This window comes from Camelus bactrianus, chromosome 3 (genome assembly GCF_048773025.1).
Source record: "Camelus bactrianus isolate YW-2024 breed Bactrian camel chromosome 3, ASM4877302v1, whole genome shotgun sequence".
NCBI lineage: Eukaryota > Metazoa > Chordata > Mammalia > Artiodactyla > Camelidae > Camelus > Camelus bactrianus.
Window position 1 is genome coordinate 9,258,643 of NC_133541.1, and position 18,518 is coordinate 9,277,160.

Sequence of the window (18,518 nt, forward strand, 5' to 3'; positions counted from 1 at the left end):
GGCTCACCGCACTCCAGCACCCAGGTCAGCTGTTGCCGCCATGACCTGGGCCCTGCCTGCCCACACGGGCCACCCAAACAGCATGGGAGCTGGAAGCTGGTCGGCCCTCAGCACTGCAGTCCACTGGCATCCACACACCCGCTGAGGAAAAGGCTACATCTCTTTGAAAAGGCGGCTGACAACTAGCCTGGATATAAAAGATGATGTTGTTGGAAGGTAAGGATGATGCTGAAATTGGTTCACTACATGGTTTTAATTAAAGTTCAAACATGCAGATAATGGCTTAAAGATACAAATTCCCAGACATATCATTTGTGCCATCTCTTAACTTCAGCATTTTCAATTTTCTATGTCTTATCTTAAGAATTAACTCGATCACAATATTTGTAAATCAAACCATCATGCTGTATGCCTTAAACTTAAAAAAAAAAAGAATTCACTTTAACTGAGAGAATCATTAAAAATGGCCATGGATTACGACGTGGCATCCGTTAGGGACCGAATTTTCCCCGACCCCCAATATGTGAACTCCTTACCCTGACCTTAGGATTCGACCTTTTTTGGAAGTAAGGTCTTACAGAAGTAACTGAGTTAAAATGCAGCTTTTAGGGTGGGCCCTAATCAAATATGGCCGATGTCCTTACGAAAAGGGGAAATTCGGACATGGAAACAGACACACACAGAGGGACGGTGATGTGAAGAGACACTGGGAGAACGCCTCTTGACAACAGAGATCAGGGTGACACATCTGCCCGCTGAGGGTCACCAAAGATGCCCCACAAACCAGCGGGAACTAGAGAGAGGCCTGGGCGGAGTCTCCCTCATGGCCTCAGAGGGAACCAATCCTGGGGACACTTGGATCCTGGACTTCCAGCCTCCAGATCTGTGAGATAATACATTTCAGTTATTTTAAGCCACCCTGGTTGTGGTGTCTGTCACAGCAGCCCTAGGGAAACACAGGAGGCGTCTAGTGATAACGGTTTTAGGCCAGAGTTACCAGTGACGCCTGAAAGCAGGAGATGAAAGTTTGATGAGAAACAAATGCTCCCAGCTCGGTCACGGTCATTCACAGACGTTCACGGGGCAGCGAACGTTAACATCCCTGATACACAGGTTCCTGTCTGAGGTCTGACAGGATGGTGCTCTGCCTTCTGATTTCAGCTTTTATATTGTAAACAAGTGTCCTTTTCATGGTCCCCGCTGTAAAGATACTCTTTGTTTTGTAATTAATAAATATGCTGGGGAAAATACTTTGAGGCAATTCAAATATCCTGTTTCACCTTAAACTTGCACCCACAAATTGTAACATCCATAGGTGCATCTTGTCTACCGCGGTCTCTGTGCTGTTAGCCTCTTGGCGATATTCTAGCTCCCTCCTTCCTATGCATTTATTAATTGGAACTCTTCTTTACAGAAGAGCTGTCCCCCTTCACTTACGTATTCAATGATTAATTTTGGTATAGACTCAGGGGTATCTACTTTACTCTGTACTCTTGTTATTTATTTTAGCACAAATTGTTCCAGCTTTGCCATTAGGAGCGCCTCTGGGCTGGCTTCTGTATTGTTCTGACATGACTCCATCCTTTTACGAACACTCCCTCATCTTCTGTCACTACAAGTTGTTCCTGGCTCAGCCAGTATTTTTCCTGTCTTGATCCTAGAATTAACCATTTCCCCAAGGAACCCTGGTTCCCTTGACTGGGGAATGGTACTTAGAAACCAGGATCCAGGCCCGAGGGGTGCTCATGGCTACGTGGGTGTCAGTTGGTTAATGCCCGCTCAGTGAACACAGCTAGAAGTACAGGTAAGCACACTGACCCTCCCCCCACCTGTATTTGTGTTCGTAGGCATATACGTGTTGGTATGTATCTTCGATCCATCCATACATCTATTTAAAACTATGCGTTCATACTACTACTTCCAATTCCAATTAAACACTGCAGGTCATTTTAATCTTCCCCCTTTCCTATTTGCACCCTCTTTCTCTGACAATGAAAAATTTGACTCTCCTTAGCCACAAAATATTTACTTATTTGTTCAGTCCTAGTATACACATAAAGCAATTTCAGAACTGCCAACCCAAACCCCTGTAAGAAACATTCACTAAGTGGAGTGTAGCCCTTATGCATAGGTTTTTGGATTTTTTTTTTGTCTTTAGTCTTACAGTAGCCAGTCACAACACTGTCTCCCAAAGTTACTCAGGTGAGGTCCATCCCCTCTGCCACCCCGGCCACGCCCCTTTCAGTTGGTAATATTAAGCATTCATATTACAATTAGGTCCACCCGTTCCTCTGTGTACTCCGTTTGGGGTCTCTCCCACATCCTGGATGATTGGAATTGCTTGCTTATCTTGGGGTGAAACATGAAACAGTGCCACAGTCCTTTATATAATGGAAGTGGGCGTTTCACCTTAACACACTCAGCAGAAGGCTCTGGGGAAAATCACAGCTTTCCTTGACTGGGTCCGTTCTGAGAGGGAATCTAGCAGCCACTCAGGAGGACATTAGCTGATAATAATGCCTGCTACTCTTCTCGGATATGGAGTGCCACAGGTAACTAGAATTTAGCTTGACGAGAATTCTTGGGAAACATTTTCAAATGTCTGCCATGGTATCATTTTTTCTTTTTTTTAAATGTAGTGTCTCAAAACAACTTGGCAGCATAAGAAATGATTGTTTTTAAATATCTGAAAAATTACAAGATCAAGGGGAATAAGTAACAAAGATTTGCAAAAAAAATTACAAGTGAAAGTGTTTTTCTTTTTTTGGGGGGTGAGTGAGGTCACATAATAACCTCTTTAATGCTCCAGTTGTTCATTTTCTCTGTAATTAGTATTTGATTTTCCGACTGGGGAAGGAAGCCACCAGAGGTAAGTCAGTAAATGCAAACACAGTTCTAAATATCGGGAAGGAAAGCCAAGTGTTTGCAAATGCAAATCTAAGGAGGAAACTAGCATCTGAGAGTAGGTATTTATTTTCCTATTTGGAGAACACTGGGTTCAAAACATCAAAAAATATAAAACTGTAGGATTAGGGTAATGTGAATGGTGAAGTCACATGCCATGACATTTCCAAGGGAGATTAACGTAAAGCATTAAATGTTTGACAAATTCTGGAAACAAACAGCCCTTTCTGTGTGTAAAGTAAAACCAGCTCAGTGCTCTGAAGCCTTGTTGTAAATGGTAATGAGGCCACCCACTGCATGGGTGGGATATGAGCTTGAGGAACATGGAAAAGGCTGTGGGCAACCCCAGAATCAACAAGTTTATTCTCCACAGGAACCTGGATTTATAGTCTGTCTTGATTCTGAAGACATTCTGTCAATGCGGAGGGTTTCTGTAGCCTATTAGGACATGAGCTTCCAAGTCAAGACAGAGTCAGGACTGAATCCTGGCCAGGCCACAGACTGGCTATGTATCATTGTGTCAGATCACCTCATTACACCTTGATTTCTTCATCTATATATTGGGCATAATAACACCAACTTATAGGTGGCATAAGCAGTAAACCCAACGTGAAGAACTTAGTAAGTGCCCAGCACAAAACACACACACACACAGCCCAGGGGCTAAGAGTGGGGACCTTGGGCCCAGCTGCCAGTCGGGAGTGCTGGCTCTGCCACTCACTCATTGTGTGTCCTTGGCAAGGTCGTTTAACCTCTCTGGGCCGTTGAAGTGGGAGGAGTAATCTGGAATGGGGATAATGATCAATAACCTGCTCTGCACTAGGGATGGGGATAGAGTTATTTGCAAGGATCAAATGAATCAACATGGGCAGAACACTCAGAACAGAGCCACCAGGTTCACTGCCCTCTGTAGTACTATCAGTGATAATTATTAACCATGATTATTCAGTGAGCCCACCAGAGAAACGAGATGTGCGTGGTGGTGGACACGAACTATTACACGGAGTGCCAGGTCTGGAGCAGGGGTTTGGAAGGCGTTGTGTTGGCAACATAGACCAATAACTTCGGAATCCACAGAGGCTCACCCCATCTGTCAATGGCGTGGCAGGTGGTTTAACCCACAGCAGTAAAGAGAGAAGCCAAAGTCCAGAGGACAAGAGCTAACACACCCATAAGGAACATATTTCAGCAATTTGACTGCAGGGAACAAACAGACCCTCACTCACGTGTTACGTAAACCCTGCCCTGTGGTCGGCTTGATTCAAAATACCTGGTTCCAGGGGAGACGAGCCTTCGCAGTGGATGAGATGCTCAAATCTAGAGTGCGAGGTGCTCTCCTCTTTCCCCTGCAATCATTCATCCTCTGGCATATTTACTTAAATTGTGCATCTTCGATAAATGCTGTATTTTACCTCATGAGAAAAAAAATCAATAGAAAGAAAACTAATGGGCTGTTCTGTCCTTATTTCTAAACACACTAATAAATTATCATCTGTCACTGTACTGATACTGTGCCATCCAGGGAAATAGCTATTTGTCCCGTATTCCGCTTAAACTCATGCAGAGAAGCACGTTTCATTAACTTTCCAGGATTTTTTTTCCAGGCAAGGCTCTCTGTCCTTTTGGTCTCATCCTTTTTCTTCCTTCTTCAGGAACTACAGGATGTGAAGGGAAATGACACCACAGGTTTCCTAGTGGAGGAAATGACTTCAGGCCACGTGCTCTTATCCTCAGTTCCAAGTCCAAGAACGTTTTGAACACTGAAAAGTTTTGTTCTAACTCTTAGGCAGGCAAAACTTAACCTGAACTGATTTGAGTCTGTACATTTTTAAACTGGATCTCCCCTGGCGTGAACAGGCTGCCTGAGGCCCCTCTACAGGCGCTGTATGGAATCTGTATCATTTTATTCTCCTAAAACCTGTTTATTCTCCTAAAACATCAACATTTCTCAATTCTGAAACCAATCAGGCCCCAAGGTTTTCAGACACAGGACTGTGGACCAGTAGGAGAATTCCTGACGCTGTTATGTGCCAAACACAACTTTGTGAAAGTAACCAGCGAGAAAGATAGTTCTAGAATTTTCTTTAAACAGTCTTCTTCTTTTAAAATCAGAACTTGGGCTGAACCTTCCCGTTTCTGATCTCATGATTTAAAATGGGCAATCATCGCTCAGAAACTTCGCCACCAATTTGTCCTCCCCTGAAGAAACTGCCCTGTCAATACCACACAAAGTTTCCTAGGAAACACTCCATGGTACAGCACATATGTAAGCAGACATGTGGGGTCACCAAGCACAGGCACATCCTTCTTCAGGGGTGCCTGCTGTCAGGACTAACTCTTGGAAGCCTGGCCTGCTCTGGACCCCAGACTTGGGTATAGATTCCTGCTCAGCGTGGCAAGCGTACAGCGTCCTTGGAGTTCAGTTTCCTGTGTGTAAACTGGGGAGAATGCCACCTGCTCTCGGGACGCTTGGACTGAAATACAGGAACACAGGTTGGCTGCTCTCCACTTTCTTTTGCTCTGGCTGAGACTTGTCTGGGGAGAGTTATAAGGTGGAAAGCGTAGTGTTCACTTTCTTCTACGTGGACAAGTAAGTTCAGAGAGAGGTATGGGCTGCATGCTTGTGCGTGACAAGGCAGAAGGAAATGGACTTGTATCAAGGTCCTTGGGCCACACTTGACATCAGAACCTCCAGGGAAGACAGGGGTAAACAGAGATGCTGGTGTCGCAAGAAGATGAGCTGTCGAGGACCCGGGGGGCTGGGAGCAGAGACGTCACTGAAGGACACTTGGTCACTCATAAGGGTGTGGTCTCCATGATTCTAGGTTTGGCTGAAATTGGCAAAGCCCTGACGCTTGGGAACATTATTTAAATCAGAAGTTCTCTGTCCTGATGGCACAGAACAGGCCCATCCTAGAGACTTGCCTAGCATGGCCTTTTCAAAGGTCTGCAGGTGATTTCAATATGGTAGTGGAAGCCCACGGCCAATGGCATGAGCTCACACTTACCAGGGCAGAGGGTGTGATCCGGATGCCCTATTTCTCCCCTGTCTGGGAACAGAACCCACACCTCACTGATCATGAAAGGAAAAGGACACAGCACAGGGCCCCACACAGACCAAGAGTTCTCAGAAGCACACAGCCGAGAGCAAAGGTGATCGTTTAACTGAATAAACATCTGTGAGGCATCTCGAGATTCGCGAGAACTCTCCCACCTGGGGCTCTCCCACTCCTGGTCGTCCTGGTCCTTCTCCTCTTTGGTGTCTCCAGAATGCGGGTGTTTCTGCACAATCCGCATCCCACCGGCTTTCACTGAAATGAAGACAGAGCAGGGTGAGATCAGTGTGGATGGGGAACCACCAGAGGGCAGTGCTCGGTTGCCCCCTCCCACCCCCCCGCCACGAGCCAGCCTGGATCAGCCAGCAAGGACCATGGCTAAGTACAGAGGGTTAGTGTGGTTCAGGGGGCCAGGGTGGGGCTCAATATGATGAGACACTCAACGCTCTCTGTCACTCCAGACCCACTTAGGAACTTTCCAAGGCTCTTGCTTGTTGCTTGGGTCTCCTTTCAAGCATTCTGTAAGAGCAGCCGTGTAACCAGCGTGTAAACCACGCGGAGGAAGTGGCTGCTCGGTTTCGATTCTGCACAGCTTCTTGATGCCACAAAGGCTCACTTAATCCCTGCCTGTGACATCTTCTCAATGCTGATGATGCTTCTGATGGGGCCACACAGCCGTGGGGACACAGGGCAGCCGCTGTGTCACAGCCACAGAGCCCACTCAGGTGGCAACTTTCCCCAAGCTGTGCCGTGAAACCCTCGCATCCTCAGCAGTTAATTCAGTTTCAAAAAACAGCCTTATTGACATGTAATTCACCTGCAATGTAACTCACCCATTTAGAGCATACAATTCAAGGGTTCTGAGTGTGTTCAGAGTCGCATGACCATCGCCACAATCATTTTCAAAGGTTTTCGTCACCCTAAACAGACGTAGGCATCAAGGCTTACTCTCCAATCCCTCTTCTCTCCTGGCTGCCAGCAACCAGCCACCTGGATCTGCCTGTTCTGGACATTTGACATAAATGGAATCATAAAACATGTGGGCTTTGGGGATAGGCTTAGTTCACTGAGCATAATGTTTCCAAAGCTCACCCATGTTGTAACAAGTATCAATCAGTACTTCATCCCTTTTTATGACTGAATAATATTCTACTGCGTGGAGAGACCACATTATTATCCATTCATCTGTTGATGAGTATTTGCATTGTTTCCACTTTTGGGCTCCTGTGAATAACATGGCTACAAACAACCTGTGTCTGTACAAGTTTTGTGTAGACACAGGCACAGCTACCTTCCTTTCCTTGGTACACATGTGGAATGGAGCAGCTGGGTCACATGGTAACTCTGTGTTTACCCTTTTGAGGGATCCCCAAGTGCTTTCCGAAGCCACAGCACTGTTCCATTCCAATTCTCCACATGCTCGCCCACACTTGTTCTTGTCTATCTTTTACATTATGGTTATTCTACTACTATATATATAAAATAAACCACAAGGTCCCACTGTACAGCACAGGGAACTACATTCAATGCCTTGTACTAGTCTATAATGAAAAAGAATATGAAAGGGAATATACATGTAAAGCTGAATCACTATGCTGTACACCAGAAATTAACACAACATTGTAAACCAACTATACTTCAATTTAAAAAATTAGTTATTCTAATGGGTGTGAAGTGATATCTTATAGTTTGATTTGTATTTCCTTAATAGCTAATATGTTAATAATGGTTTGCAAGGGGAAAAAAACCCCCAAAAGTGTGGGAAATGCTAGGTTGCACGAATTGATGGGTTTCCTCGGGACAGACTCTCTCTGCCTTTAGCGTGCCTGGTAAGCTTTACATGGGGCACAGGGCATGCTGCCTTTCCCAAGTGTGTTTGACCACAGAACTACCCACCTCCCCGCCCCTGGTAATGCTGGTAAATTATCCTTTAGGGCTCTAGTGTTCCACGGGATACAGTTTGGAAATGCTGGCCTTATATTTAAAAAGCCAGCCCCACATGGTAGCTGCCAGCATGTGCTCTGGGGTCAGCAAGTTCCTCCAGGTCCTCAGCTACATGGTCCCAGATTCATCAGCTGCTCAGAGTCTTGCCGCTTCATCCCCCAAAGAGGATGGGCGCTGCATCCTAAGATGGACAAGTTTAAGTGAGAAGAGAGGCTGTTGGCTTCTAACCCCCAAGGTGATGCTGTTTAGAGGTGGGGACTTGGAAGGTGCTTAGGTCACGAGGGTGGAGTGCTCAGGAATGGGATTTGTACCCTGAGAACCCCAGAGAGCTCCCTCGCCTTCCTGCCTGGTGAGGACACAGAGCATACAGCCCTCTGTGAGTCAGGAAGCAGGACGCCACCAGATATTGAATCTGCCTTGATCTCGGACCTCTGGGCTCCAGAACTGTGAGAAATAAATGTCTGTTGTTTACAAGTCACACTGTTTGTGGTCCACCATTACAGCAGCTGAACAGACGAAGACAGAGGAGCCTGGCAGCTTCCTGGCACTGGATAGATGGTAGAGCATGTTAACTGCACCCACTGGCCCCAGGTTAGTGGTGTGGGGCTCACACATGGCTCATCTTCTCTCTTCAGGGCAGCTACTCTGTTCTGCCACAGCCCTGCCGCAACCACACAGTACGGTCAACTTGTCAGGCCACATCCTCTGTGTTCCAAATTTGGTCGGACCCTGCTGAATGACGAAATCCAGGACAATTTCTTTGTGATGCTAAAGAACACTTAGAGTTTCTTAGCTTTCAGTTTCCCTGGCATAGTCCAGGGAGCTGAGGATGCCTGCCGCATGGTCCGTGGTACCCAATATCAGCCCATCAGAAATGGGCAAAGCAGAGGGCATGTGACATAAAGGACCGAGTTTAAGGACCCACTATTGGTCTGGGTTTGGGACTCAAGTCTCCCTGCAGCCACCCCTATTTCTTTTCAATGGGGAGGGGACACTCTGCTTTGGAAAGAAGGGAAGGTAATCCTGTCCAGGAATTCTCTCAAAAATCTGGTTTTTTATCCCATCAGTTGATTTTTATTCCAATCATTTTATTTTTTATTTCTAGAGCTTGTCCCCCCTCAGATTCATCTGGTCTTTATTTGATAGTGTCTTACTCATTGCTCGTGTTTTTAATTCTTTTACATGTTTAATCATTTTAGGCATATTTATCTTATAGTTGTGTATCTAATTATTTTATGATCTGAGGTCCTTGGGGGTCTCACCCCACTATTCGTTTTTCTCTGCTGATTCTCGCTCATGTCTGGGTCGTGAGCTTGTCCTCAGTTCAGGTTTGATCTGTGGGGATACTCTGGGGTGTGGGGTGCAGGCAGCATCCTTCTGGGAAGATGCTGGACGTGCTTCTGTCAAACCAGGAGTAACAGCACCTGGAAATCGTTTCTACGTCAGATTTCTCAGAACAGAAATGGGAAGACAGGACACATGTGAAGTCTTCACCCGTGGAAAGTCAGTCTGCGTTTACAAATTCTCAGGGAGACTCTGTTATCAAGCCAGAAGCCAGTCTGAAACAGAGTGGCTTCCTCACCATCCCACCGCGTTGTCAGACACATTTCTTTCTGTACCCTTTCTCCGTGGGTTTGGGCTCTGACCATCCAGCTTTAAGCTGGGGTCTTGGGTTAAATGAGGCCATTGAGAAGGACCTACTGCACAGCACAGGGAACTATATTCAATTTCTTGTAATGAGCTGTAATGGAAAAGAATCTGAAAAAATATACACGTATGTATGCATTTGTATAACTGAATCGCTTTGTGGTACACCTGAAACTAACACTGTAAATCGACTACACTTCAATAAAAAATAGCAATTAAAAAAAATGACGCCGTTGGGGTGTGGCTGGTGTTCTTCTGAGAAGAGGAAGAGACACCACGTCACATCCTGTCTCACGTGGGCCCAAGGCTCCCGCTAACTGTCCTGCATTTAGTTTCTTCTTTGGGTATGACTCCTAGGAATTTCCCTCCCTTTGGGCTCAGATTAAACAAAAAAATAAGAAGAAAACAAAAATACCATTTGCAGGTGGCTGATAAGTTATCAAGATTTCCCAGACTACGTCGCCTGACAAGCCTTAAGAAATGGAGACAAAGTAAAATTCTGTAATACATTTAAGATAAATTTTCACTCTCCTGAAATACAAGATTAGAGAGTCGTGAATGTTTTTGGCCAAAAGAGGAGGCTGGAAGAACTGTGCCGCTATTTTTTGTTTTAATTCGCCCCCCTCCCAGGTACCCCACCCTGTCCCACGCCCGTTAGGAACTGATGAAGGCGCTGTTACAGGCTGAATGGCGGTCTCCCCAAATTCGTATACTGAAGCCCTAATCCCCCAGAACCTCAGAACACGATTGGATTTGGAGACAGGGCCCTGAAAGACATTACAGTGAGGCTGTTAGGGTGGGGCCCTAATCTGACAGGACTGGCGTCCTTACAAGAAGAGGAAGGGACACCAGGGAAACAACTGCACAGAGGAGAGACCACGCGGGGACACAGAGAGAAGGTGGCCGTCTGCAAGCCTAGGACGGAGCCCTGGGGGGATCCAAGCCTGCCGGCCCCGTGGTCCTGCCCTTCCGGCCTCCGGACTGTGAGAAAGTGAGTGTCTGTTGTCTCAGCTGCTCAGTCAGTGGTGTTTTGTTCCAGCAGCCGGAGCAGACCCATACAGATGCCCGTTTAAAAATGAGCTCTGAATCATTTCAGCTTGGCAGACACAAACCCTAAAACAACACCTCGCAGGTGTCTTCTATAAACTGGTGACAAGTAAAAAGTGCTGTGTGACTCTCTGCACCGAGAACAGGCAGTGAATGCCAAGGTGACGTTCAACATACTCAAGCCCCCCGGAAGCTGGCAGGGAGAGGGCCCACCCCGTGGAAGCGCACACGCCGAGGCCCGGTCACCCCGCAGCCGCACTGCACTTCAGTTAGTTTATAAACACAATTAACTTCATCAGTCACTCACAGTATGTGTGGTGACTGATGCAGCAATAAAAAGTGGCAATAATATTAATAACTCAAGGCTGAGGCAGACTCACGGCGACTTGCCCTGCTGCCAAAAACGTGACAGCACGTATTTACTGATTTTCTCACTGTCTCTAGAACTCATCGTTTGTTAAAAAATACAAAGGCAGAATTATCCCTGCCGAAATCTTGGTAGAATTATTTGTAAATGTCAGTATTTTTCTGAGAGGCATGAGTAAGAAAAGAAATCAGGTTTTTGTTGTGGTGGTTTGTGATGCAAATGAGGGCTTCAAATTCAAAGAATAACAAGTTTCCTCTTAGCAGGAGGCAAGAGCAGAGGGTAAGGGCGGGGATCCTGGAGCCAGATCCCTGGGTTCAAATCCCAGCTCTGCCCCTGGGTGTGGTGTGGGGTGTGTGTGTGTGTGTGTATGTGGTGTGTCTGTTTGAATGTCTGTGTCTGTGTGGTGTGTGCATATGGTGTGTGTGTGTCTGTATGTGTGTCTGTGTGGTGTGTGTGTCAGTATGTATTTGTGTGTGTGTGATGTGTGTATGGTGTGTGTGTCTGTATATCTGTGTGTGTGGGGGGGTGTGTATGTGTGTCTGTGTGGTGTGTGTATGTCTGTGTGTGTGTGTGGTGTGTGTCTGGGCAGGCTGCTGGCACTGCGCCTCAGGGCCCTCTGTCTGTGATGGGTGGCCGTGCTGTCCCCGCAGGGGCTCTCTGAGGACTACCTGAATCAGCCCACATGCAACCCCTCCAACAAGGTCTGGCCCCCAAGTGCGCAACTGTCAGCTACTCTTATTAAACGGGCTTTTACGATGAGCATCTAGCACTTCGAGAGCCTTCCAGCGCTCGCGTCCTCGGTGGTTTACCACCTCCTGGCCGCCGTTCCCGCGCGCATACGGCGGGGATGCAGGCCCGTGGGGCTGGCCAGGAGAAAGTGGCACACCCTGCCACGTGCCCGCCCACCGTGTGCGCCGCCGCCCTGGCCAGCTGAGCCTCACCAGGCCTGTCGTCAGTACCTCACCATCTAAGGAAGCTTCTAGAGAACCCCAGGTCCTGGATAATCCTTCAGTTTGCCTGTTCTGCGTATTGCAACCTGCCAGGCACTGTGCTAACCCCTGGCCATGTGCCACTTTCCAGCAACTCTTTGGGGTAGATCCCCCCACGAGGAGGGGAAGCCAGTGGCCCCATCACACGACCAGTGAGCGCAGAGCTGGGTCCCACCCGGCAGCCTGCATCCTCAGTCATGCCCACAGGCCTTTCCTCACCTAAGTTTCCAGGAAACAGAGCATCAGTGCTCCTCAGACACAAGTGATGGCCTGCGGGGCAGGTTGTAAATCAGGGAAGAAAGTGCATTTGATGTTGAAGGCTCTCTGCAGAGCAGCTTCCTGGGCCAGGGCCACGGGCAGGGAGAAAGCGTCCTCCTGGGATGGGGACTGCATCCCTAAGAATGACGGGAACCTGCTCTTCTGTGCTTAGAGTCACAGATTGTTAACTGTTAAGGTGGGAAGGCCCTTAAATTCACTCAGAAGAGATGAGGCTCAGAGACCCGGCGTGTTGGCCTGGGATCTGGTGCTCTGGCCCAGGACTAGACGGGCCAGGCCCCGTCCTTCACCACAGCACAGCTTCACTCCCTGACGGGCTGGGACCCAGAGGACTGACCGCACTGTGACCAGACCAAGACGAGAGCCCTGACGGACAGTGACTGGGCCAAAGCCCAGGAGTGCAGGAGGGAGCCTCAGGGGTACTCCTTGAGTTTAGGGAGGCTGACTTCAAAAAGGCCAGGGAAAGTAGGATCCTTGCCTGGAGGGAATCCAGAGAAACCTGGCACTGGGGGGCAAGCAATGAGAGTGTCCACCAATCTCAATCCCAGCCTCTCCTGCAGTTGGGTGGGGGCCATTTCCCTGCGACATGGCCAAATATGGCGCAAAGAGGCCGTGAGCGTAGTGTCCATGCCCTAGTCTCGGAGCCCCTGAGGGTGCTGGGATGCAGAAAAGGGGGAATTAATGTCACAGAATAAGGCTGTTAATCAGCTGACCTTAAAATAAGGAGATCAGCCCAGATCATCGAGGTGGGCCCTGTAATCACGAGGGTCCTGCCCTGTGAGAGGAGGGGAATCAGGGTCACAGTGTCTGATGTGAGGAAGACTCCACCAGCCACTGCCACTGTGAGCATGGAGGACAGGCCTCGCCCCAAGGAAAGTGGGCCGCCTCCGAGAACCAGAAGAGGCAAGAAAACAGACTCCCCTAGAGCCTCCGAAAGGAACCAACCCTATAAACACCCCAGTTCTAGCCCAGCGAGACCCAGTGGGGACAGCAGAGTCTCCTGGCCTGGGCCTCTGCATTTTTCCTGGTAGGAGGGCCACCCAGGAGAGAAATAATAAACCTTATGACTTGTGCAGACACTGAGATTCTGGGTTCTCTGTTACAAAACTGAGCATGACATAATATAACTGTAACTAATACGGACTTCATACAAAAAGGAACAGTCCCCGTACACACAAAGGAATTTCTGAAGTTGGGAAGGGGAAGAGGATTCACAAAGCCAAGCGTGAGAGCCCAGGACTGTCTGAAATAAACGGGACTCGCACAGAGGATGGGCGGAGGCATCTGTCACCCACAGCACCAACGCACAGAGGTGAAATCCAACAGGTCTTAGGGGTGCTCGGGCCACCCTGACTGGAGGCTTTGGAAAAAAGTGCAGCGACTAAAAGGGTCTCTCTTTTTTTTGGCTCGTCAGGAGCCAAGGCGGACTTGCCTCCTGTATCTTCAGGCGTTGATCAGTGACTGGGTTGAGGACACTGGGGGGCATGCTCAGCAAATCTGTGACTGCACGGTTAATACAATAAAACCCAAATCAGTCTTCCATTTCTAGAAAGAGGGTGGCCTGTATACTGTGAGCACAGATAACTCAGGGAGAAGTACCAGCCACGACCCTTTAAATGCATCCTGACTGATTAACAGAACAGAGCATTGAATTATTTTGAAGTTACTAAAGAAAAACAGAGTGGTCTCTTTTTCCATTTTACTCTAATAAGTATAATCATGTTTATGCTTCCATGTGACAGTTCTAGAAGGGCTAGAAAGTCTACCCTTCAAAGAAAACCATATGTAAAATTAGTAATGCTCGAAGCTGTCACAGATGGGATTTATGAGAACCTGACTGCCGTATGATTTTGCTCCCCTGGGAAACGGAGGGGAACGGGGCCAGCAAAATGTGTTTAACAAAGAGATGCTGGTCCTATCACCGCCACAAACTCCCAAAGAAGAGTTTGCGGGCAGAAGTGAGTAACAGCGCGGCCTGTCATGACCTCCCCGCTTCTGCACTGGATCAGAAGCGCGGCTATTAGAGGGAATAGAACCTCGCTAGCTTTGCTAATCTGTATCTGCAAGAATTCTCATCAAACAGGCAGTCTCACCCCATTTCTCCACAGATACTTTGTAGCCAAGAGCAGTGGTTAGGTCTCAAATTATTAAGATTTAGTTACTCTTTTTTTTTTAATGGAGGTGCTGGGGATTGAACCCAGGACCTCGTGCACACTATGTATGCACTCTATCACTGAGCGGCACCCACCCCCCAAGGCTTGGTTATTTTTACAGGGGACCCGGACCCTGGTCGGCACCAGCCCGCACTCATCAGTGAGGGGACTCTGTATTCTTTGCATGTCACCTTTCTTCCTGGCTATTCAGAGCCCCATTGATCTCACACCTTGGGAGGAGGCACCTGCGACTAGTGGAGCCCCCTTTTGAAAAGGAGGTTCTAAGAGGCAAAGGCCTCACAGGCCAGCCCCCCTGAAATCACTGGCCTGGGGGAGTGGGCAACACCCCCAACACTTTGGTCAGTTTTAAAAATAGTGCTGTCCTATTTCTCCCAACTGCAGGCTAACTGCTAGTTAAACGAACTAATTAACCAAGGGCCCAGAACCAGGCCTGCGAAGGGGCGCAGAGTGAGCCACCCCCGCACATGCGTACATACTACCTGACTAAGAAAAGCAGCCCTCAGGGAAAACCTGAACATGCAGAAGGTACCCTTTTGTTAGGAACATTCACATTTGTCAGAAAAATCTCCGTTTGTAAGTGTCTCTCTCTGTACCAGGAAGAGAAAGATGACGAAATCACAAGAGAATCTTACATCTGCATAAAAACCTTACCCTGCATGACTGAGCATTTCCTGGTACCCTCCCATTACCGGCTCCCCCTCCTCCCAACACCTTTCATCTTCAGCTGAAGATGGTATTTAAGGTGGTGGCTTGCAAATTACTCATTTTTCTTGAGTTATCGCCCATGTATCCAGGAGGTGTCTATGTTATTAAACTTGTTTTTCTCTTGTTAATCTGTCTTTTATCATGGGGGGGGGGGTCCCTCAGCCAAGAACCTAGAAGGGTAAATGGAAAATTACGTCTCCTTCCCTACGCCCCGCACACTGTAACACTCAGCAAGTGTTACTTACAAGACTTCCACTGTGATGACGCTACCTGAACTGGTGAGATCCCACCCCACCGCTGGCACACGCTGAGACGGCTCAGAGGGAGGGGGAGGTTGCAGGCCCCACGCGCTATGGAGGAAGTGAGAGGTGGTAAGAGGCTCTGGACAAAGTCAGGAGCTATTAGTGAGTATTTTGTGCCAGGCACTGTGCATCACTAGGACCCGACCCAGCCCTGGGTGCAAGGAGAACAGAGGCAGACAGGTGGAGGTAAGAGCCACAGGAAATGGGATGCTGTGAGGATGCACAGGAGAGCAGCTGGGTCAGGCAGCAATAACGAGAAAACACAAAAGAACATGAAGAGAGTCAGGGAGGAGAATTTTATTGTTTGTGATTGCGGACTGAAGCACACGTTTTTATTACCCAGCTCAGGCACTTAACGAAAGCATTCTCAAAGTGTTGAAGGCTGTTATCTTGATTTATGAGCTGGGCTCTCGGCTATCTTTAATGATTACCCTTTATCATAGTGGTTGCCTTTTTTCATTTTTTTTTTAACAGTTACTCTGCAGACCGTCTCCTCTCTGGTCATGCCAGGGTAAACAAGACTGCCCTGAGCTTTCTGCCCCCCAAAAAGGCTTCCACACAGGGGCCCTCTGTACCCTGGGGGAAACATGCCTGAGGGGGTACTACTGGGAGACAAAATCCCACAGCCACGAAAGGTCTCCTTCTAACCTGCACCCCTGGGCCAGGATGCCAGATCTTTCCTCCAACTCTGGCCAAGTGTGACTGGCCTTGGGAAATGCACGCAGAATGACAGCTTCTTAAGCAGCGCCTGGTGCCCCACTGGCTTAAAGGACCTGCCGTAAAGGTGCTTGAGGAGTTTACATGTGGGATTAGCTGCCCGTGGGCTCCAATCCTGATGGATGGTGACAGTAACAGCACACAGGCTGCCCATTCCTTTCCCAGAGATCATCTGGCCCAAATGTCCCATTTCACGGATTAGGAAAACTGAACCCTAGAGAAGTGATGGGCCTCAAAACTTTGAATCCAAGTTCACGGCTACACCAGCACAATACATTGGCTCCTCTCTCCTTGGGCATAAATAAGGTGTTTAATTTGTAATTCACACAGCCTATATGTTTACAATTCAAAGAAAATCAGAGTCCTTCATGAAATTTCTCCCAGGGAGTTCATATATACAGTTTACACCTCTAATCTTAAAAATCTCCCTATGGCTGTCTCTACGTGCAATTTAATTACTGCCACTCTGTTTTGGTATCATTCCAACACATACATCTAATACCACTTATGACCGTGGGACAGGGGAGCCACATGCAGACTGCTGCCGTGATTCACGCCACCAGTGTAATCAAGGGGTACCTTCCTGTGAAGCTGCCCCGGTGGTCAGGAAGCTGGACATGGACCCGCAGCGGTAGGAATTAAAGATCAGAGTTATCATTAAAGGAAATGCCTTTGAAGTTCTTTTTTAATTTTAAATGAATGCAACACAGAGGTACCCAAAGTCTACTTTCCATTACAGTGGAATGATTTTCTAAAACCCCATGCCTCTTAAATCCCCAGGCATCAGCTAGCCATTTTTCTTTCTTCCTGCCCGTCAGTTTTCTTGCTGTTGAGAGTTTGTTTCACCAGGGGAAAGTATTAGCTATTCTGGAAGGCAGCATATATAAGGAACTGCTCTGTGCACCGAGTTGAGGCAAAGAAGTAGTGCCGTACAGTGGAGGGCAGCAGACGGAAACTGAGGGAATCTTTTTCTAACAAGAAGAGGGCACAAATGTTCCACAAAAATCAGCCATGTTTTGCTGAGGCTTTTGCCATTAGCAGACTGAGCTGATTGCACCTAACATGTGCCATTAATACCCTAAAACCCCCACAGACTGAAGTGACTCGGATTCTGGAACCCAGGCACCTTTGAATTCCCTCCCAGTGTCCTTCTATATGGATGGATCCTCATTCCAAAGGCAGGGAGAAATGGCTATCCACCAGTCTGGACAGACTCAAAAGAGCAAACAGGAACTGTGCCCAGGAAGGCGAGGACCCGGTGTGAACATAAAGGCTGCTTAGAGTCATACTTTCTAAGAAAGATAACTCTTTCCTGCATTTAACTCCCATGGCTCATAAGTTTAGGATGTGCAAAAACAAAAGCCAAAGCCACCTCTGAGGAATAGCTGGATGCGAAAGAAACGGGGGGGGGGGAGTCATCTTGAGTGATTAACGATAAAAATGACTTCCGCTCGTTTGGTTCTTCTGTCGGTACGAAATGCTGTCAGCCTACCATTAATCATCACTATGACTTTAAAAACACTGATTCTTAATTGTTTCGACTACTCGTTTTTCTAAAACATCTGTCCATTCTCAGTATTCACCGGCCAGACTTTTTCGGGGAAGTTGCTCAACTGGGCTTATTCAAGTCATTCTCATTTGCATGCAACTCCCACAGGCTGCGAAGTTGCACAGACTCTGAAGACAAGCGTCTCGCCAGACCCCACGAGGGGACACGTCCCAGGCCGGCTGGCTGGCCTCCCCCGCCCGGCGCCCCGCTCCGCGCCCCGTGCCCGCGGGTTCGAGCCCGCCCTCGGGACCCGAGAGAGGAGAGAAAGTGGGAACGAGTCAGTACCGGCGGGCGGGTGTCCGGCTTTCGTCTCTAGCTTCCCCTCGGGAGACGAAGACATGGCGCGACCGGCTTTCCCAGGGGCTGGGACGGCGGCGGCTGCGGGCTGGCGGGCCGCGGGGGAAGTGCGCGCGAGCGCGATCGCGGGGAGTCAGGGAGGCGCGCGCAGGGCGACGGGGCCGCGCGCAGGGGAACCGACCGCGGCCACCGGCAGGGGGCGTGGCCGCCGCGCGCCTACGTGGCGCCGCCCCGCCCACCCGCGGCTGCGCCTTGGCTTCACAGCGCCCGGCTAGCCGCACCGCCCCCGCGCTCCTCGTGTACAGAGCATGCGCAGTCGGCCGCGCCACGTTGGAAGCCATGGCCGCGGGCGGAGGAAGAGGAGAAGGAGGGAGGGGAGTGAGGGTGGGGTATTTGCGGTTAGAAGTGGCCGGACGGGTGCTGGCGAAGGCAGTCGCAGGAGGTTGGAAAAAGCCTAGCAGGAGGGTGCCACCTCCATGGGCGGTGTTCGACCAACCCGCCCGATCGGCGGGGACAGTGGTGGGGAAACAGCCTCCGCAGAGGA

General features: G+C 48.7%; 1 protein-coding gene across 1 annotated transcript in view; it reads right to left on the reverse strand.

Moving 5' to 3' along the window:
* DAP (death associated protein) overlaps positions 1 to 18,185 on the reverse strand; it is a 60,665-nt gene extending 42,480 nt beyond the window's left edge. Inside the window, exons 1-2 of the mRNA XM_074356289.1 lie at positions 17,963 to 18,185; positions 6,119 to 6,215 (exon numbers count right to left, since the gene is read on the reverse strand). Coding sequence (XP_074212390.1) covers positions 6,119 to 6,215; positions 17,963 to 18,017 — 152 coding nt within the window. The 5' untranslated portion in view covers positions 18,018 to 18,185. The remainder of the gene's footprint in view (positions 1 to 6,118; positions 6,216 to 17,962) is intronic.
* Positions 18,186 to 18,518: the final 333 nt, after the last annotated feature.